The sequence below is a fragment of the Vulpes vulpes genome, chromosome 1 (assembly GCF_048418805.1).
Source record: "Vulpes vulpes isolate BD-2025 chromosome 1, VulVul3, whole genome shotgun sequence".
NCBI classification, from domain to species: domain Eukaryota; kingdom Metazoa; phylum Chordata; class Mammalia; order Carnivora; family Canidae; genus Vulpes; species Vulpes vulpes.
The window spans coordinates 172,713,319-172,735,329 of record NC_132780.1 but is presented as its reverse complement, the minus strand read 5'-3'; the positions used below and the strand labels follow the sequence as shown (position 1 = coordinate 172,735,329).

Below are 22,011 nucleotides of genomic sequence, written 5' to 3'. Positions count from 1 at the left end.
ACATATTTCTTAAAACCATACCCTTATCTTGAGTGTGGTGATAAATACATTAGGCTACCCATGTGGTAAAATTATATTTAACCCTCCTACACACATACACACAGACACACAGACACACACACAAGAGTACAAATTAAACTGGGAAAACCTGAACAAGACTGGTGGTTTGTAGCAATTTCAATATCCTGGTTGTGATATTGTACAGTAGTTTTGTAAGATGTTACCATTGGGAGAAACTGGTTAAATGGTACTTAGAATCTCTATTTTTTACAAGTGCATGTGGATTTACAGTTATTTCAAAATGAAAAGTTCAAATAGACATATCTGATTCATGAAAATAAATATTCTGACATGTAAGAAGATTCTTAACTCACAATGTTAGCTTTCCTCTGTTTTGGTGGTTGCCTGGAACAAAGATTTCCATCTATTAGTGACTTAAAATTTCTGTTAAGATCATACGGTTTAATCTATAACTGAGTCCTAGTTACAACATCCATCTCTTTTTGAAATTTCAGTAAAAGCAGCAAAGCATCTTGTTTTTTGATGGATTTTACAGTAAGGACTTACTAGATATTTATGCAATTGCTTTTCTTAACTTTTTTTCCTCTTTATTTATTTATTTTTCTTTGCTTTTCTTGCCCTTAAAAACAGTTCTGTCTTAAGGGAGAAAAGTCCTAGAGGGAAAAAGAACAGAGCTTGTATATATATATATAGCATGATAAAAGTAACAAAGACTAGATGTTCAGAAGTTAGATTTGATTGACCTATGAATCATTGATCAAATAGAATGTATATATATCTTAAAATTGATAGAAGTAACTTCCTTGACTGAAATTGAAGTAAAAAAAAAATTGCAGTCCATCTTTTGACATTGGTAGAGTTACTACTAAAAGAGTTATACAACATTTGTAGACTATAGATTAATTTCTTAGTAATCATTTTAGACATTTTCACGTGCTCTGAGAAAAATTATCATTTGATGACATGTAATTAACATATTAAATTTTTATCTTTTTCTAGGTGCATCCAAATGAGCTAACAAATGGTGTCATAAATGCTGCATTTATGCTTCTTTTCAAAGATCTTATCAAACTTTTTGCTTGCTACAATGATGGCGTTATTAACTTACTTGGTAGGTAGAACTTCAAAATGGTATCTTTGTATAAAGACTGGATCAGAATGCAAAAATTTGGATGCCATAGACTTAATAGATAAAAATCTAAATATATGATTCATTCTAGTCACATTTCTCTGTTTTTATGTCAAAGATTAAGTCCAAGAAACAGAAAGCACTCTAGAAATTTCAAGCAGAAGGGATATCATACAAGGATTTTGGTACTTAGAAAGTACCAGAATGACTGAAGGTTCTAGGCTTTGCCTTTTATAATAAGTCCCAATAACCCTTGGTCATTGTGCTAATGGCTACCTCTGATGCTACCCCTAGAAACATATAGGAATAAGAAGCCACTGCCACCTCATTAAGTATTATAGAAGAGCCACTCCAGCTCCTAGGTTTCTGGACCCATATACTCTAGCTGTGGTGAACAATGTACCATAGACTGGCCGGTGGTGCAGAATCTCTAACTCTTAAGGTATCTTCTTAGAGTAGGTTTAAAATAGCGTGTTCTGTAGAGCCATTCCATCATTATGTAAGATCAGCTATTTCTGGACTAAAGGGATTCGTGCTAAGACTGACAAATCATGTGGGGTACGTCTGTTGTCTCACTTCTTGTGTAGCAGAATAGTATTGTGTGAGATACCATAATGGGGAGTAATTCCCCAGATGGTGGTACTGGCAAAGCAATATGGGCAGAGGTGATAAATCCATATCCATGATAAACTATCTATTCTAGACGAGAGAGATCACTGCTCTTTTCCTTGGTAAAAGGAATTAATCTTTAACTTGTTACTTGGCGGATGACTCTACACTCCCTGGGTTATGATGCCAGGGTAGAAGCTCAGAGTTGATCTCAGGTATTGACAGACTGAAGACTTAGCGATGATGCAGATATATCAGACTATGTTGTTGGACCTATTCATAACCTCCACTTATAATAGGCAATATGTTCATCAGCATAGAGTCCTTTTATCCCTTGATCATTGAGAATCTTTTTGTGGTAATTACCCTTTAATCTATATTTGCATAAAATGAAAATAGCTTCATGCTCTTTATTCATTCTAAGAGGTCCATCCACTACCTTTTCTCTAGACCTTGTCACCAATCTTCCAATTTTATTTTTTCCAAGTTTTTGGTCATCTAGGCCAGCAGTTAGTAACTGCTCATCTTTTGGTGTAGTTCCATTTGTCTTACCATTTTTTTTTAAAGATTTTATTCATTTACTTATTTTAGAGAGCAAATGAGCATGCATGGAGAAAGGGGCAAAGGGAGAGGGAGAGAAAGAATCTCAAGCAGACTATGGACTGGGCCCAGAGTCCAATGCAGGGCTTGATCCCACAACCCTGAGATCATGACCTGAGCTGAAATCAACAGTTGGATGCTTAACCAACTGAGCCATCCAGGCGCCCCAACTCATCATCTTAACTTTGACATAAAGTGAAAATAGATACACTGCTTGAAGTTTGGATTACATTAAGATTCCTTTCTGCTCTCAAGGAGGGGATATAATGACTTAGCAAACCAATTTTAACTGGTGCCAGCATGAAAAACCATCTCTAAACCAACCTTGAATTCTTTTTCTCCTCAGTCCGCTGGTCATGGGGAATTCCCCAAAGGCCGTAGGTATGATTGGAGGGAAAAACACAGCCCAGAAGAGTAGGTGCAGTGGGAATATGAGCCATCTGTTTGTACAACCCACATGGGTATTCAGGATTCACTTGAGACTGACTGCTTCAATACCACTTTCATTTGATGATAGAGTGTTCTTACACTTGTCCAACTTATGCGTATGTATATTAGATAACACTTGAGGTCTTATGATCACTTGATATTCTATGGTTAGAATCTCAGTCTCTATAAGCAAGCCAAGAACAGTTTTTCCAAAGGAGATTAGTTACTGTCTGAAGAAGACATGGCTCTGCTCCAAAGCTCCACTGTATTTTCCTGTTGGAGTGTGCCAGATGCATTCTACAACATTTGGATCTACTGCAGGCACTTTGAGTACTCTTAAGTTCATAGGAACAAAGGCCCATGTGGTTCCATTTTGGAGCAGTTTCAGAGCCTTCCCCTGATCTGGATCCTACTTAAATCTGACACCATACCTGATACTCTTTATAGAGTAGAACACACACATGTTGTATATGTTACCTCTAAAACTAAAAAAGCTCAGCAAACTTCGGCCTACATTTTAGTTATAGAGGTTATAAGGTGAAGCAATTTGTTCTTCACATGCAGGGGACTTTTGGACCCAAAGAAAATTTGTTAATGTAACAGGTCTCTGAACTTTCATAAATTCTCTCTCCCACTCCATGACATACATGTGACTTATCAAGGCACCTAGCATAACTGAAATTCTTGACCACTGGGTACAATCAACCTGATGTCATTAATGTGACAACCCGTGGAATTGTGATAGCCAGAGAGGTTGATATCTTTGAAATAAGACAGCAAGCATATACTATCATCCCTGCCAGATGAAAGCAAATTACTTCTGGTGGGCTCTGTTTTTGGGGATAGGGATAAAAAGAGTTTTCTAGTTTGATAGCTGCCTATCAAGTGTCAAGAATGATGCTGATTTTATCCTGGTATGCTGGTAACAGGGACACGTCTGGAAATCTACAAGTAAGGGTCATCACCTGATTAGGTTCACAGTAATTTACTGTAAATCTCTACCTATGACCCATTTCACAAACCAGATATGCAAGTTAATCAAGGAAATTGATGGAATTGCTACCCCTAAAAAAAAAAAAATTGCTACCCCTGTATCTTTCAAGAGTTCATGAAACTAGTGTGGGGACTCTGCTATTTTCATAGTATTTCCATTCCAAACATATATTCCAGTAACTGGGGAAACTTCAACTACAGATAGTTGCGTACATCCACAGGATCTAATTTTCTTTTATTGCCTAATCCCTGAAAAGCTTCCCCTCAAGTTGGTAGAATGTAGAGTAACATTTTGGGTTCCCGGGGAGTAACATTAGTTTAGAGTTTGTGTTCCTGGAAAGTCTAGGTATATCCCCTTTCCCTGGGCTTAGTCACCCAGATAAAGGTCTCTGACAGAAGAGGAAAAAAAGTCTTTTGGCTGTGTGCTGCAAGGACATTTCTTAAGAATATTTGGAGAGCTTACTAAAATTCAAATTGCTAAACCTCAACCCTTAGTTCCTAATTCAGTAGATCTGGGGTTGAGCCTGAGAATTTGCATTCCTAATAAGGTCCTGAGTGGTGCTGTTGATACTGGTTTGGGATATTGGTTTGGGAATCACTATATTAGAGCTAATTCCAGATGTTCAGGCTAGCATCTGAATCCATGTTTTTTTTTAGCATGTTCACCCAAATTGACACATTATCAATTATATCACGAAATCTAATATGATATGCCTTCCTGCCTATTCAGAACCTTTAGAATCTGTACCCAACTCTCTACATTTTTATCAATGATGGTTGTCAGATTTCAGAAGGGAAAATGTAAGATGCCCAGTTAAATTTGTGTTCAGACCAACATGAATATTTTTACATTAATAAATCCTGTTCAATATTTGGGACATATTTATGCTAAAAAGTTACCTATTTACAATTAAGATTTAATCAGTATCTTGTATTTTATCTAGCAACCCTACTGCCAACAGAATTTGCAAGGACTTGCACTTCTATTAGCATGTATATTTTTTTGTCCTGGGTCAGACTTTGTACTTGTCTTTCTGAGGCATTCAGGGATTCCTGCCTTCTAAATCTCATTCTAGGTACTGAGGCAGTTGACAAGGGGAAAGGGGTAAGAAATAGATGGATTGAATATAAGAAAAATTTTCATTCTTTCATGAAAGGTGATTTCATTATAGGATCACCAGGCAAGACAGGACCAGCCTCTTCAGACTGAGGAAAAGCTTCTTCAGGCAAGAGTAGCTCACTTTGGTTTGAATCTACTGAAGCACTCTCCTTTCTAGTTTTTCTTCTCCATAAACATCCTAACTTTCACAGAGGAGACAGTGGTGAGGCTGGGAATTTAACTTAACCACATACATTGTAATTCAGCAACTTAACAAGATTAGACTCTCTGACTTTCAGCGATGACAGCCCTATGTCTGCAAGAGATAAGACTATTTGAAGGCAGTTTTGGAGTACCACTGTCTGACTGGTGCCTCGAGCCAATAATTTAAAATCCTGTGTTGTCATTTTCCTTTGGAGTTAGGAGCAGCCATCCACTCTACCTTCTATTTGTCTTATTCCCATCATGGTGGTCTCTCCCAGTAAGCTTCATTTTAGCTATTCATTTCAGAAAACCATAGGTGACAATTTAAGTAATCATTTTGCTCCTGTATAGCACAGACTGTGAGAATCCAATTTTCTGTTAGTTGTGGGTAGTCATCACTGCCTTCAGATCCAGCCAGTTACTTATCTAGTCCCAGATTCCCATCTTTGACTATTTTGAGGGTCTGATTTCTACAAGTACTTCAAATACCAAATACTGTGCTTACTCAAGAAACAGAAACCACTCCACATACTCTGAATTAAAAGGGATCTAATGTAGGAAGTTGGGTGCTTAAGTAATTATCAGAAGTGGTTCTAGGCTTAGCCTCCTGAATGACTTCTGAAATGATAAATTCTTACACACCAGGAAAGCTACTACTTCTGAGCCCACCACTTTATGGTACACTAAAAATGAGAAACTTCTGCCACCACCTCAGCTGCCCTGCAGCCCCAGGAACCTAGAGAATAGACACGTGAAGCTATAATCCAGGAAGTAGGGAGTCATATCAAATGGGTGTGACTATAACCACTACTCCTCAGAACCTTGGAGGGTGGAGGGTAGACAGTGGAATGCTACGGAAGGATAATCTTACATTTCTAGGGACTTTCTTGTCACAGAAATAGCTAAAAACATACAGGAAGATGGCTTCTACCTCAGTTTTACCTTCCAGATCTCTCACAGGTCTGTCTAATTTACAGAACTGAATTTGTATCCGACATCCTAGCTTCTAAGTCTAGAAAGAGAGAGAATGGAGGTTGGGTAAGGCAATCAAACACAGTGCTCTTAGAGATTTTGCCCTATTGGGGAAAGATACCTGTTAATATGTAATTCAACACTGTATTACCTTTATTTCAAGTGGGAGGGTTTACCAGTAAAACAAATAACAGATCTTCCCATTCCTTTTTATGGGCATATCTTTCTCTTCCTTACCACTCATAAATGTGAGTTTTTGCTATGATTCATTTCTAGCCAGTTATTTTCCTGCTTTCTTATATATTTTTCTTTGGGAACCCTATGGTTTCCTATGGAGATATCCTTATGATGAGTCCCAGATTTATTCTTTCAGTCTGTAACCTTTCTTCTGAGCACCAGTTTTGCAAGTCTTATTTGTAGACACTTAAATTTAGATATTGTGTTTTTAAAACTCAGCAATCTTCAAAACGGAACTCTTGAATTTGCCCTTCCTAATCTCATTTCTATTGATACATAATTAGTCTTTTAAACCTAAAACCTCCGTTATTTTGAAGTTGCTTATCCTATTCAACTCCATAGACAGTCAGAAATGAAGTTCCGATTTGTTCTCATGCCCTCTCACTAGTGTGTACCCTTGTTGGTTTCCTACTTCTGCTTCAAAAACATTGATTGGACTTACTGCCTTTACGATTCATTGAGCAATTAAACATGTTAAGCCATGTGTTTCTCCTCTATTGTCTTGAACATCTGCTTAAATGCTGCTCTGTTTTACTTTCTCTTTATGTTGACTTCAGAGATAAGATTGTAGTAAGAATGCATTTTCTCTGTATTTTAAAATAATAACCATGCGATATATATTTTTATTTCATCTAATTTGAAAAGGATAGTCTGTTGTCTAACAGTAGGAGCAGAAAAGGAGAGTTGTATCTTCATATTAAAGACTTGACCTCAAAAGTGGTAGAGGTATGTGTTCTTGCCTTATCACATTCTGGTGTTGAGTAGCCTTCATTCAGCATTGCTGTTAAATTGCTCTTACAAAAATAACACTCTAGAAGATAGATACGCTTACTATATCCTGAGTGTTTTGAGACAGGTATGTTTTTTGCTTGTTTACTAAATAGTGCTAGGAATTAACTTGATAAATAAATTATGGGTTAGTTTTAATCAAGGACTTCATGAGCAGTTTTCTGCAGCTAATGTTGGAATCCATGTTGGTGCCACAAATCTTTGCAAACATTTTATCACTTATAATGAAACTCCGACGTGCAAGTAAGAAGATGCTTTCCTTTTGACAAATGGGCATTAGTCATAGTCCATGTGCAAAAGCCTTGGTTTATTTCACAGGAATGAGATTCCTTTTCGTCTGATTCTTTTCCTTAGGACAGTTGTTCTGTGAAAATTAATAGTAATATGGCAAGGAAATTTATCAACACATTATAAAGATTCACATAAAAAGGCCAAATTTCAAATTTCATTTCAAATACTGAAAATCAACATATGTTATCTTTAGTATGAAATAAAGACAGAAGCTTATTTCTGGATAACCCATCCCTTCTGTTAAAAGTATGAATTGCTCCTGGCCCTACCATAGTCTCTTAGGGGACAGGGGAATCTCGCAGCTTCCCCTATATCAGTACATGTTGCTTTTCTGTATCATTACCACTGTTACAGAAACAATTTGGAAATTATAACCTAAAGCCATAATAATTTTATTACTTTGTTCCTGAATCCTAAATTACCGTGAAAGATATGAACAATTTAAAAAGCATCCAGAGGAGACAAATTGTGTAAGGTTCTGATGCATTGGTTCTAAAAGGAAATTAAAATTATTAAGTTGATTTCTTTTTTTGTGTTACTGCTGAAGATCTGATGCAAATAAGTAAACTTAGATTATAGTAAAGAAAAGTAATTTAGATGTTTGGAAGAAATTATTTATGTGAAGATTGTTTAGAAAGAAAGAAAGAATTTTATTTTGCCAAGATAAGTCCTTTTTAAAAAAAGTTTAAACTGTTAAAGATTTATTCCCTTATAGCACCATAATTCTACCTGTAGCGTTAGAAAACAGGATAGAGTGGATAAAGAAGAGATTTGGCCACTTTTAGATACTGAAGTGTAGTTGACAATGTTATATTAGTTTCAGATGTACAACAATACTGATTTGACTATTCTGTACATTATCATGCAGTGCTCACTGTAAGTGTAGTCACCATCTGTCACCATAACAATGTTATTACAGTATTATTGACTATGTTCCCTATGCTTTGCTATTCATCTCTGTGACTTTATGTATTTTATAACTGTAAGTTTATACCTCTTAATTCCCTTCATCTATTTCACCCATCCCCCCACCCACCTCCCCTCTGGCAACCACCAGTTTGTTCTTTGTATTTAAGAGTCCGTTTTTTGTTTTGCTTTTTAAATTCTACATGTAAGTGAAATCATATGGTATTTGTTTTTCTCTGACTTGCTTCACTTAGCATAATACCTTTTAGGTTAGATATGGCCATATTTTAAAAGACTTACTTCCCTCTCGACTCTTAAGTGCAAAACAGTATGTGTTTGTTTTCTTGATCTTTTTGCCTCCCTTGAATACCCTACAGGGGAGGTCCATGTTAAATGTAAAATTACCCAGACTGTCAACAGAAGGTAATGAGTAGCTACCCTCAATAATTAGTTCTTTGTGTAATTATATATTATTAAACCTTTCTTGAGAAAATTAAAAATACTTTTAAGGTAGTAAAATTACATGCTGAATGAAATTAAGAACCTTAAAGTATGAGAGAATATAAAAATAGCATGTGTGTTACCATGTGAAAATATAAAATAATGAAGAATACAGAATCATCCTCAGTTATGATCTAGAGTGGCCTGGAAGCTGTTGCAGACCCTGGCCTTCTCTGTCTTCATTCACAATGTCAATAATTATTGACTGAATGAACTGATAAATGACTGGCTGGCAAAAATACTGATAAAATGCTGGTTTTCTTCCAAACACTTTTGTAGAAAATACACTTGTGTAGTATAATTATAATGTAGCTATAGTACCCTTGTAATTGTGAATTCCAGTCTTGGGAGTGCAAGAGAGAGTGGCAAAAGGATCCTCTGTTTTTCTGTCTGGAAAGTTGAAAGTTAAAGGAGGATACAATTATGGACTAGGAAGCCATGATGAGTTTGGTAAACCAAATATTTTTCACAAAACACCACTACTTTCTAGCAAGAGACACATTATAATGTTTGAAAGAACCATTTATGGCCAACAAAAGTATCAATTTATGCAGAGTGTAGACAAAGAATTAAAGAATTCTTTAATTTGGAGAAACTTACTGCTTTATAGGTTATTGGTTTATGGTGAGCTAATAAGAAAATAATGATGCTGTAAAACTTATGAGATTATAAGCAAGTATTTGATTCTATTTTCTAAAGCAGGGTACTGGGATATATATATATATGGATCATGAATTTAACTTGTTGCGACACTTCATCTGTTCTTCTACTTTAATTGTGCTTTCATTATTTAAATGCTTCCATTTGAGACACCTGGAACATAACTCTGTCATTAAACTTTGTGAGTCCCCTTTCTTTTAGGTACTTTAGAACCTCATACAGGTTGAAGTGCCTGTTGTTTTGATCCAAACACTCATTTAAGTTTTAATTAATAGCATTAACGTAAACTTAGAAGAAAATTGAAATAATAGTCTTTTCAAAATGCTTATCTATCTCTTCCAGAAAAGTTTTTTGAAATGAAGAAAGGACAATGTAAAGATGCCCTAGAAATTTACAAACGATTTCTAACTAGAATGACAAGAGTATCTGAATTTCTCAAAGTTGCAGAGGTAAGTAATATTAAGCTGTGTTGGAAATATAATTTAAGAATATAAATTTATGTATCTGGAGTCAGTAATGGGGTTTATAATCTGGCAAGGCATTCTGTCCCAGAACTCCAGTGTATTAGGGCTAAAAGTGGCCTCAAAGGTGCTCTCCTTCAACTTCTCACTGAGAACTGTACACTCCTGCATCCCAATTAAATGATCATTCTGTATTCAAATACAAGTTTCATGGATACTGAGCAGATTCAGAGCTTTAAAAGGTGGTTCATCCCTCTTCTCCACTTATGGCTATCTTTGATTGTAAGGAAGAGCTTCCTTTTTATTAAACCCTGAACAAAAAAAAAAAAGTCCATGGGACCCCTGGGTGACTCAGTGGTTGAGCGTCTACCTTCGGCTCAGGTCATGATCCCAGGGTCCTGGGATCAAGTTCCACATTGGGCTCATCACAGGGAGCCTGCTTCTCCCTCTACCTTTGTCTCTGCCTCTCTCTCTGGGTCTCTCATGGATAAATAAATAAAATATTTTTAAAAAGCCCTTAAGAAAGTCCATTTATTGTTCTTAGTGTGTAGAAATCATACATATGACCTCCTTACTTTGTCAGTATTAAATACAAGGAAAAAAATTAAAGTATCATTAATTTTATGAAGTTTATAAATTGTTTCTTAAGGATGTCTGTTTGTACTTAATCACAATAACTGTGTAACCATACAATTGGTGTTCCTGAGGAGGTGTTACTTGTAAGTTAGTGTTTTCTCTCATGAAATCCAGTTATTGATTCATACTGATATCGGAAGTTACAACATTGTTATCACAGTCGTTTGGCAGGATGACTAGTTGGGTCTTATCTTATGTGTCGGTGAACAAATTGTATTGACTGGAGTGCCATGTGCGAGGTATTCAGAAGGTGAACAGCAAAGCATACAAGGCTGTGGCCATGGAACATTTGTGCCATGCTTTTTCAATTTTTGTCATTTTGAGAATATAGCACAAGAACAAGCATTTTATACACACAATTCCAAAAGCATTGTAGTCCATGCATTATCTTTCAGATTTCACTTATTCACAGGAATAATAATTGTCAAGTTCAAATTAGGGGACTGATAACTGCAAAACATAGTCTCTTGACCTTGGTCCATATAGTTTGTAATCAACAAAAGTATTTTTTAATATCTAATATGAGAAACAAAGGGCAAAGACTAGTTTACAGGAATTACATATACATGAAGGCATGTGTATTTCTCAAGGGCTTATTGATGATGGTTGTCTTTAAGAAAGGATAGACTTGCTTGAAAGTTTTGCTTTTCCTGCTATACAATTTTGCTTTTTGTATTTGATAAGATTTTCCTCTGGTTTAACCTTAGTTATCAATATAATCTAGTAAAATTTGCCTGACTTTTTTCTGTGGAAATATCAATTATGCCTAAGCATCCAGAGCAGAAGATCCTTTCATTGTTCCATTGATTCTCGGTACATGTGCTGCCCAGCTCCCCCATTCTTTATTGTATATATTAGATAGGTAAGGAGCTGGATGTGTGACAATCTAGGGTATACATTTCTCTAATCAACACTGTAAGGCTGGATTCAAGGTCTTTGTGAGAAAGGGGGTACTTATTTATTAATTCATTCTCTTTTTAGGTGTAACATTTTATTTCATATATCTTGATAATTTCATGTTAGCACAGGCGCATTTCAGGCTGTTGAGAAGAAAGTATACAGAAATTAGTCTAAATAGCTGAATATAAATATTATACTTTTATTTGAACTTTATGACTATGACTTTTGTATACAATGATACTAATTTACAAAATTATTTTAATAGAATAAATACTAATCCACAATGGGCTAACAACCATTTGTGTTTTCTTTACTTAAATTACATTATTCATAAATTAGGTATTAATTGTTTGAATACCAATGTTGAGTGGTTCAGCTATGATTGGTAAATACAGAAATTTCTTAACAAATGTACAAAGCTTCTCTCTCTACCAAACAACCCTTGTATGATGTACATATGTATGGACCATATCCAGTAGCTACCCTGTAGTTGGTACCATTTTCCTGAAGAATGTGTAGAAGACTTCTAGAATGCCATTTTTAAAATAGAACTATTTATATAGGCTATTGGCAAATATTAACAAATTGTCCGCCATGTTAAAAGGAACATAGAGTAGTTGAACAACGTCTGTGGAAACATTCAAATATCCCAGAGGAATTGCTTGAAATGAGAAAACTTTGCATGTTTTGAATTTTTACGATGAAGTCTCCTAAAGCAGGCAATTGAAACTTTGTAAAATGGTCGTTTTATAACTAATAGGCATTTCTTCTAAACACACTTCCCTTTTTATAGAACTAAGTTATTCTTAGTTTGCTATTCTAAGATAAATACCAAGTCGTAGGAGTTATGTCTCCCAGAATATTTGCAGACAGAAAGTGATGAGATTTCTGGAATACAGTTACACCTCAGCTCAAGCCTCCAATTACATTATGGTTCAGAAGTTCAGGTTAGTGAAAATAGCAGTGTCAAGGAAGAATTCCTAAACTAAAGAATTCTAAAAAGAATTCCATTATGTCTTCGGTTCAAAAAAGTTCTGTTAACTATCTATTTAAGAGAAACATATCACCTTTTATCAAGATGATCCTAATATTAAAGATGCATGATACTTTAATTTCAAAAATGCTGACTTCATTCATATTAATATTTTTAATGGATCACTTAAAGATGTATTAAAATATGGAAATAAATGGAATGAAGTTACCTAAGTTTATAATTTCCATAATTTGTGATAGTTAATTGAGTTTTGGGAAGCAACAATAGCTTCCCTAAAGCCAGAGTTCAGTCATTGGCAGGTAATGTCTATACCTTCAGGAGGAATCTGCAGCCTAAGTTGCTCTAGGAGAATGAGAGTCAATGCTCTGCATCAGTAGTTCTCCACAATGGGTGATTTTGCTCCCCTCTTCTCCCCAGCAACCAGTGTCTTGAGACATTTTTGGTTGTCACAACTGGAGGAAAGGAAAGTATTGGCATCCAGTGGGTAGAGAAGGATGTTGCTAATATCCTACAGTGCAAAAGACAGACCTGAAAAATTATCATCCTAAAATGTGAATGGTGCCACGCCTGAGAAACCCTGCTATAGACTAGAGAAAGCAAAATAAGAACTTAGCTAAGAGCATTTGTCAAACAAGTGGTTTTTCCGATCTCTAGTTTATTTTATTGTCTTTGTAGGAACCCAGTACTTATGCTTGCTTCATGCATTTGCTTCTGCATTTCCATCAACATAATCAAGGCAGTTCATGTCTCAAAGGGAGAGACTTGATTTAACCTACTTTGTTTCCTTGAGCCTAAATTTTATCATTTACATAATGAGAGAATTGAAGTTATGATTTGTATTTTTCCCCAGGTTTTTATTTTGAATAATTTTTAAACCCACAAAAGAGTTGATAGAACAGTATAGTTAACGTGTATATATACTCTTTTCATTGATTCACTTTCATTTGTATATTCCCATATTTGTGCTCTTTCGTGCTATTTCTCCTTTCTGTTCTTCCTCCCTCCCCTGCTTCCCTTCCCTAAGCTACCAACACTAAAATTTCACGTGCTTTTACCTAATAACTCCAGTTCTACAAATATATCCTACAGGTATGTTCACATACATACAAAATGCTGTGTGCAGCATTGCTCCCAATGGCCAGAGATTAGAAGCAATTTCAGTGTCCGTTAATATGTGACTTATTAAATAAAAATAAATCATAGGGAAAGAAGCTCTTTAAAAAAATAAGGAAACTCTGTGTGTTAATGCGGATATCTGTCTGAGATGTATTGTTAAGTGAAAAATATAAGCCCAGTGTATATAATACACTGTTATTGTATAATAATGAAGGAAATAAATATGTATTTATATATTTCTGATTTCCTTAGATATACGTAAAGAAACTCTGGAAGGATACATAAGTAAAACACAAAGTGGTTCTCTCTGTGGGAAGAGAGGTGGATTCTACACCCTGAACAAGTTATTAAACCTAAATGACCATTCCCTGTCCAGAGGATTTACTGAGCATTTATAACAATTTAAATTTAGTCTAAGAATTTTTTTTTTTTACTTTTAGCTGTCATTAGCTGTGGAGGAAAACTTTAAATTTTATACTTCAATATCTTGTGTCTTTTTTTGGGTTCTAGTGAAATTCTGTACATTTGTTATATCTAACTACATTAAGAAAATCATTGCTCTATTATGTTGAGTTGACAGTTCTTTTATACCAAGATTCAGCTTGGTTTTAACTATTCTGTGGATTGTCTTCTGTTAAATGCAAAGAAATTAATTTTAAAAATTTCCATTAAGAACCTTATCTTTTTTAATCTGCAGCAAGTTGGCATTGATAAAGGTGACATTCCTGACCTCACACAGGTAAGTGATTCTCTGAGTGAAAAGTGTAGTAGGCATGAAATTATTACTCCATAGTTTGCCATAAAAGATATTACCTGGGGCATAGTCTTATAAGCATTTAATGCATTTTGAATTTAGGCCAACCAACTTTCTTGGAAATTATTCTAGCTTGCATATTTTTTCTAGCTACTGAATATATTTCTGGAGTTAATATGAAGATTTACCTGCCTTTTTTTTTTTTTTTTTTTGGATTTACCTGCCCTTATAACATAGTTTCTTCTTTTAAAGGCATCCAAATTTACTGTTTGAGGACCATCTTTTCATTCTTGAACTTGATTCAAAAAGAAGCCTTGAATAATGTTTGAAAAGCATTTTGTCTCTGAACAGTGACTATTGGTAGGCATGTAGTTGGAACATTGAAATGTTCTTTCTGCTTGTTCTCCTAGTTTTCAACATTTCCCAGGTACGAAGGAGGGGCATGGAAGAGGAGCACTCTGATACTATAGTTCTACTACACTGATTCTTGTCTTCCCTATCAAGTAGAGGAATTTCTACCATAAATAACCTTTAAAAAAAAGTCATAGTAGTAGATAAGTGATTTCTCTAGGGATCATCTAGCAAGCAAAAATAACAGTAGTGCTTTCTTATGGATCCTTTCATCTGTCAAGAGGGTACACTCTAGGGCTCCTAAGATGTAGAATCAAGAACCATTCACATGTCCAGAATTACTGTGTGACTTTTCTCATAATTGGCAGGAACTGTTTTCATTTAATCAACTCTTTACTGTGTTATGGTAAATTTCTGTCCCAAACATGTCCTTTAACTAGAGATTGTGAGGTATTAAGAGAGAATATAGAGCTTCTATCTTACATACCAGTAGTGAATGTATGAGTTTTCTATCTTTGTAAATAGTCATCATAATAGAAGAAAACTGTCATAATAAAAGATGACCCACTTTTTAATAATAACAAAATGACTATAATCCTTTGAAATGTTTCTATATTTAAAATAATAAATAAAGGGGATCCCTGGGTAGCACAGTGGTTTGGCGCCTGCCTTTGGCCCAGGGCGCGATCCTGGAGACCTAGGATCGAATCCCACGTCGGGCTCCCAGTGCATGGAGTCTGCTTCTCCCTCTGCCTATGTCTCTGCCTCTCTCTCTCTCTCTCTCTCTCTCTCTCTCTCTGTGACTATCATAAATAAATAATTTTAAAAAATTAAAAATAATAAATAAATATTTACATTGTAGTTTGGTAAAATAGCCAAGTAATACATATTAACCTAAAAAAAGGTAGATATTAAAATATATTGCTCAATGAATAGCTTTTAGAAATGGTAAATAATCTTTATTTCAACTGTATAGATGCTCTTACTATGGAATAAAAGTAAAACTAAATATATTATCATAGAGGCTCTCAGTTAAGAAGAAACTAGGTCCTCATTTGTCTCAGTTTGTATTAACATCTGAGACAAAAGTTTAAAAGAATATTTAAATATTTTTTTGGGGGGGGCATTTGGATGGCTTAGTTAGATAAGTGTCCAACTGTTGATTTCAGCTCACGTCTTGATCTCAGGGTCTTGAGTTCAGGCCCGGCTTGGTTCTCTTTTTTTTAATTAGAAAATTGTAATACGTCATTGAAAGAAGGATTCACAAACCTGGGTTTAATTTTGAATGTTGCTATAATATTCATTATAATTTATAGAATCTCCTTCTCTGAAATAGTAGTCCAGAGACATACTACTTAATGGTGTACGTTGTGTTACTGTAATAAGGGCAACAGAGATCTTATCCTTAAAAAGGGTAAAATCTTGCCCTGAGTATTTTGTGATATTTATTAGAATCTGATATCATTCTTTCCTCTGCATTTTTTATGACCTTAAGAGCCACATAAACTTCCATAGTGACGTCTATTTTAAAATTACCTCATCATACAGGCAAAAATTCTCTGGTTCATTTCTCGAGCATATATTTAAATCTCAAAACAAGAGTATTGTGTGCTTTTGAAATTTCTTAATAAGTAACCAATTATGATTTCTGTTGGGATTATGAGTGACAGGACTAAACACTCTCCCTAATTCTTATTTAGAGCCCCTTCCAATGGTCTAGTGGAGGCTTCTAATTGATCTGGCAATTTAGACCCACTGTGACAGTATGATCAGGTCTGAGTTGGAATGTGAGCTGCTCTAGAGTTAGTCCAACTTTACACAGTGTTAGACCAAGATTAATCTGGTGATGGGTCAGAGATGCCAGGTTGTGTGGACTCGTTTAACATCTTTGAGATTAGTTTCTACTTTCTGCCAGGCTCCTCTGTAGCCACCAAGGCCACTGATTCTAGCTGTGGCAGTGAGCCAAAATACCCAACATGGATGAGGGTTATAAAGGCGATAGATGTGGGGAAGCTACCTAGCGACTGGGAGTAAGAATAGGCTGCTTATGTCTGAAAAAAAAAATTGGAATTCTTCTTGCAGCAAGGTGGAGAAGAGGAATTTAATAGATGTCATTTTGGTTGGAAAATGCAAAATAAATACCAGTGTGGTCATTTATAGTCCTTTTTAGATAATTGTGCATATCATCATGATTGCATTTAAATGATTTATGAACATCAATTAAATGATATTTTGAAAATCCTTTTCTTGGAACAAATTCAAAGCTGACTGTGAGTCCAGGATCCAAAAGGAAGCAACCATTGACAATTCAGATACTTTAGGTTCTAAAGCATTTTCTGTTTGGCGTGTGTGTGTGTGTGATCCAAATTTAAAGTATCTCCATTTGTGAAAAACATCTTAGGTTTTGGTGTTGGGAATTCTGGTTGATCTGAAAACTACTAGTAAAGGGAAGATTTTTTTGTTTTTGTTTTTGTTTTTTTTTAAAAAAAAAAAACCATACCACTGATCAGTTCTGGAACAGTGATACATTATTGTTACCTGTTAGCTTCCACAGAATGACTCGATTTTTGGGTTGGTGTTTCCATCTGATTGGTCTATTTACTGTGGCATTTTTAAAAATAAGCAACTAAGATCCTGCTATTTATAGTTTGTTCTTTTAGATTCTTTTTACAACAGCAGGGGCATTCTCAAAGTTTTGCTGCTTGGAAATTTGAGACACTTTTTGTCTACTATACTGCCAAGATAGACTCAGTGCCATAGGTAGAGTTAAGAAGGCAGCCAATATTCCTATATTTGTGAACATTACTATCAAAATAGATGTTTTTCCTCCAAAAACATTTGAGGAATTTGTTTCTATTATATCTCACATGTCTTTGTAAAAAATGTAAATAATGAAGCATTTTTAAACCTTTAAGGTAAAATGCTCCAAACTTAATTTTATGTGCAATTTATCACAGAATAACCCCCCTCAAAGACAAAAGTTAGTTTTGTAATCTGTGCTCTTGGTAAGATTTTTTTAAACTAGTAATTTTTGTGACTGCCACTTTCTTTTGAATGTTTCATCCAAAAATTATTAAGAAACTTTGCAAAAAAGAATGAAGTTGCAAACTGTCGTCCCAGTTTTTGGTTTTTTTGTTCTTAAGGTAACCAAGGAAGTTTATAGGAGAAAACACCACCTCCTTTTTTGTTATCCCATATTGTTCTGTTCTGTGACTATAAGTAGCATTTGTCTTTTTAAGCCATTTTAACATGGAATCACATTTTCTTTATGTTGCATTGAACATTTAGAGGACCTATGTCTTGTAACTGGATGGAGAGGAGTTCTGTGGCTTGATTTTTTTTTCCTTACTATGATCCCAGTAGAAAAAAATAGAAATATGTAAATTTTGAAATTATATGCCCAGGCTTCCTAGGTCCCATTATTCTGACAATTATAGTAATTGTTATTATGACATTTAGCATGATAATTTTGAAGTTATCGGGTATTAATTCACCTAAAAATTATGAAGCATTTTTTCTTGCTTTTAAAAATACAGTGCATATTCTGTGTATTAAATGAATACATCTTTATAGTATACTGTTAGTCCTATGGAGCAAAATTTTCCTTCTCTCTTAAAAATTTATTTTTTTACAACTTATGGGTATAGTCTTAGTTTCAGTTTCTTGGAATTTGCTAAGTAAGTCTACTTTCACCTGAATTATATTTTTAAATTCTAATTTTTACAACTTTCTAAATTTATTATATCCCCCATAAGCTTACTTTTTCTACTGTATAGGCCATAATATTTTAGATAATGCTAATAGGACTGAGTCTTTCTACCCTACCTCTGTCACTTTGATCAAATTAATATTTTTATTTACTTAGTAATTTATATTTATAATAATCATATAATTACATATATAATAATCACTTAATTGTTAAAATGGCTCATGAATCTATTAGTGAAGTGAAAATGAGATTAAATATCCTGAACTTTGAAAATTAAAAGTTTTTAATAAGAATTCCACTTGATTTTGTCATTACAGGTACAATGTAAAATGTACAGTTATATGAATTTCCTTGCATTATGTGAGCTATTTTAGCAGTTAGCATAGTGAAAGGTCTTCAAAATTAATTTCATATGAATTTGAAGGATAATTGTTAGAATTAAATGTATCTGTAAATGTAGCTCCATATTTCATTCATGGAATGCTTACACTGCTGTTAAGGACTAATTTAGGTTAAAATTATTTAACGATGACCTTAAATTCCTAATGCTTGAGGAGTAAATGGGGTGGAATATATGTATGAACTTATTATTTCTCTTTCTAATATACAGTAAAATGCCATTGCTTTGTATTGCCTAAAATGTTAGCATGAAAACAAACATTCAGGTACCTTTTAATAAAAGAGTTGAAATATATTAAATCTTCTAAAATACAGTAGTTTAACATTATCATATTGCTAAAGTTTTTATTATATATATAAATTAAGTAGCTCAATAAGAAAATCTTAATTCTTGACTACTAAAGATGTATCATTTTCTTCATAACTATCACTTACACCCCTCAACTTTTATTTACTACAGTGGCAATTTTTCCTGACATTTCAGTCACATGTAGATAAGTGAGATTTTACTGTAGTTTCAGACTTCTATAAGTTTGTATTTGGGCACTTATATTTTTTAATTGGATATAAATACCTATTATTTTCTCATGTGATCTTATGGAACCATATGGTGGACTTGATTTGAGTTTATTTCATATAAGTAATATCATAGAAAAGTCTATCCAATGCAATCTCTACACTGAAACCACACTGTAGTGCCATTTGTTGTGCAGTGGAGTTAACTATATGTAAGATGGGCCCGTCTGAGATTCTCTGGAATCTATAAATCTTTAAGTACCAAAAGAACCTGAGATGAAATTACCTCCCATATGCAGTGGGCTCCACACACAGAGCTCCACCATACAAAATTACAGTGATGTTCCAGTGTATTTACTGTGAAAGAAAGCAATGCAGACATTTATTTTTACTTTCTTATTGTAGGCTCCCAGCAGTCTTATGGAGACCCTTGAACAGCATCTAAACACATTAGAAGGAAAGAAACCTGGAAACAAGTACGCATTAGTTGTATATTCTAAATAAAATGAAAAATGTTAACAGTCGTTCTTTATAAGAATGAGATGTATCATGGTACTATTATACCACCACAGCTTTAGGGTATGCTTTATTGTAATTCTTCAAGGTTTCCGCCAAGATCCCATCCATCCAATTAACTTATGGCAGTGTCACCCCGGGCATAAGCAGTCTATCTGCAGGTTAATGCAGCAGATTAGTAGGTTGTACTTCAGTTGCCTGAACTTGATGACGTATATACTTACCCTTACAGGGGGATTTACAATATACAGAAAAAGAGTTATTCGTGTTTAAAAACTGAGGCTGTTATCATTGGGCAGAAGTAAAACGCACAGTTTCACAGGTAGCCTTGAATATTCTACTACATTACCTACCTTTTTGTGAAAAAAAGCAGAGCTCACAGGTATAGTTTTCTGCATTTTAGACTCTCCCCACTTGAAGCCTTCAGCATGGCATGCTGCTGATATTTTGCTCAGGGATCTTTTTTATAGAGTGGATAGCAATCAGTCAGCAATAAGTACAATTTTACTGTATTTTCATACCTTTGTGTTTGGGCACATACATTTTTTACTATTTTTTCCACATTGCATGCAAAAATGTGCCGGTTCCAATTCTTTTTTTTCTCTCTAGCAAGTATCAAACTTGTCTATTCACAGTACGCAATGCTTTCCAGTCTTTGTACCTTGCTCAAATTATAATTCTGCTGGTCTTGGCTGTCTACCCTCCTTGTCTCTGTGTGTGTGTAAATCTTACCCATCCTGGGAGGGCTGTCTCATTAAACCTTCTTTAATCATGCACTACCTTGTGCTGTGGCCATTTTTTTCCCACATATGTAGTTTAAATAGGTTTTCTGATTCTAAAGTTCAGGGACAATTTTATACTTCATTATCTCCACCTGTAGCTATGTCTACAGAGTTAGCTTGAAATCTGTCTGTTGGTCCCAGCTTTATGTTTATTTCATTTAGATTGACAGCAGAAGTTCATAGAGACAACATTGCAGGGCTATATGTTGCTCATGGATTTTGCCTATAATGCAGCTATCAAAATGCAACTCCTTTCTGTTTTCTTCTCTCTCAGCATTTGCACAGAATCTAGATTCATGTCCTGTTCTTACTTGTTGCTTGTTGTTTCATTAGCTAAGTGTAATTTCTATCATCTTTTCCAAGTTAGCATAAAAATAATTGCATATTTTATATTTTCAATGATGAACAACAGTGTAGGAATCTCTCAGGCAGTTATGGCAGAGGTATTTGGTATGATGCATGACAGGACCTTGTAGAGACTCTGTTAAGATTGTCACCACAGTGCAAGAGCAAGGTCTTTCTCCACTTCATTGTAGCCCTGGATGATCAGAGTTTTGTGGATAGATTGATGCCAGCTAAAAAGACATGAGAGTGCATCTGGTGACTTGAGAGTACATTAAGTTGCCCACTTCCAGTTATTGCTGGGCTACCCTGTATTAGAGTGTCTAAGAAGCCAAAAGAGTTGTGTAAGAATTAAGCAAAAGGAGGCAAGAAGCCTAAGAACTGTCCCTGCTCCTGTGGTAGAAGGACCTCTTTGGCTAAGGAAACATGTATATCCTCAGGACTTAAAGCCTCTCCCTTGGCAAGGCACCTCAGAAGGCTCGATGAAAAGTCGGCTTCTCTGTATTCTTTTCCCTTCAGGGTCCCCCAACACCCTGCACAGAGCCACACTTTTCCCACGTTAAACATGCCAGTACTGCAGTCACCAAAAAAGCAGTCTTTTCAGGTGAATTTCGTTAGCCTTAATTTCAAGTCTAAATTCGCCCCCTTGTGGCTGCTGTAAACTATTTTTGCAAAACTTAGCTATGTACACATAGTTACATTTGTAAGTGTAGAGAAATAGAAATTCAGTGATCTCCTGATTTGAATTACCTTTGACTGAGGGTAATGTTTCTCTCTCCTTTAAAATCATTTTATGCTTGTCCTGTTTCTCTTCTGAATTGGCTGAGACCACATATGAACTTGTCTTTTGCTTATTCCCTATTTTTAATATAAATGAACTATAGTAGTTAACTGTTTTCTTCTTTGTATGTTTGTGCTTACCTGGGAACTTAAGTGAAGGGTGAGTACTACATTGAGTGACTTTTTTGCATTTGTTATTACTAAAAATGCAAAAATCACTCTTAAGGCTCCACATTTGGTATTTAGAGCATTTAAAACTCATTTCTGTCAATTTTACACATCTGTGTTTTCATTATCCTTTTTTATTTGTCTCCC

The 22,011-nt window shown here is 34.9% G+C and overlaps 1 protein-coding gene across 32 annotated transcripts in view; it reads left to right on the top strand.

Annotated features, from left to right (window-relative positions):
- SNAP91 (synaptosome associated protein 91) overlaps positions 1-22,011 on the top strand; it is a 140,495-nt gene that overhangs the window by 53,427 nt on the left and 65,057 nt on the right. For all 32 annotated transcript variants that reach the window (XM_072736302.1, XM_072736387.1, XM_072736416.1 and 29 more), the window contains exons 7-10: positions 1,021-1,132; positions 9,783-9,889; positions 14,245-14,286; positions 19,682-19,752. In XM_072736302.1, the coding sequence (XP_072592403.1) occupies positions 1,021-1,132; positions 9,783-9,889; positions 14,245-14,286; positions 19,682-19,752 (332 nt within the window). The remainder of the gene's footprint in view (positions 1-1,020; positions 1,133-9,782; positions 9,890-14,244; positions 14,287-19,681; positions 19,753-22,011) is intronic.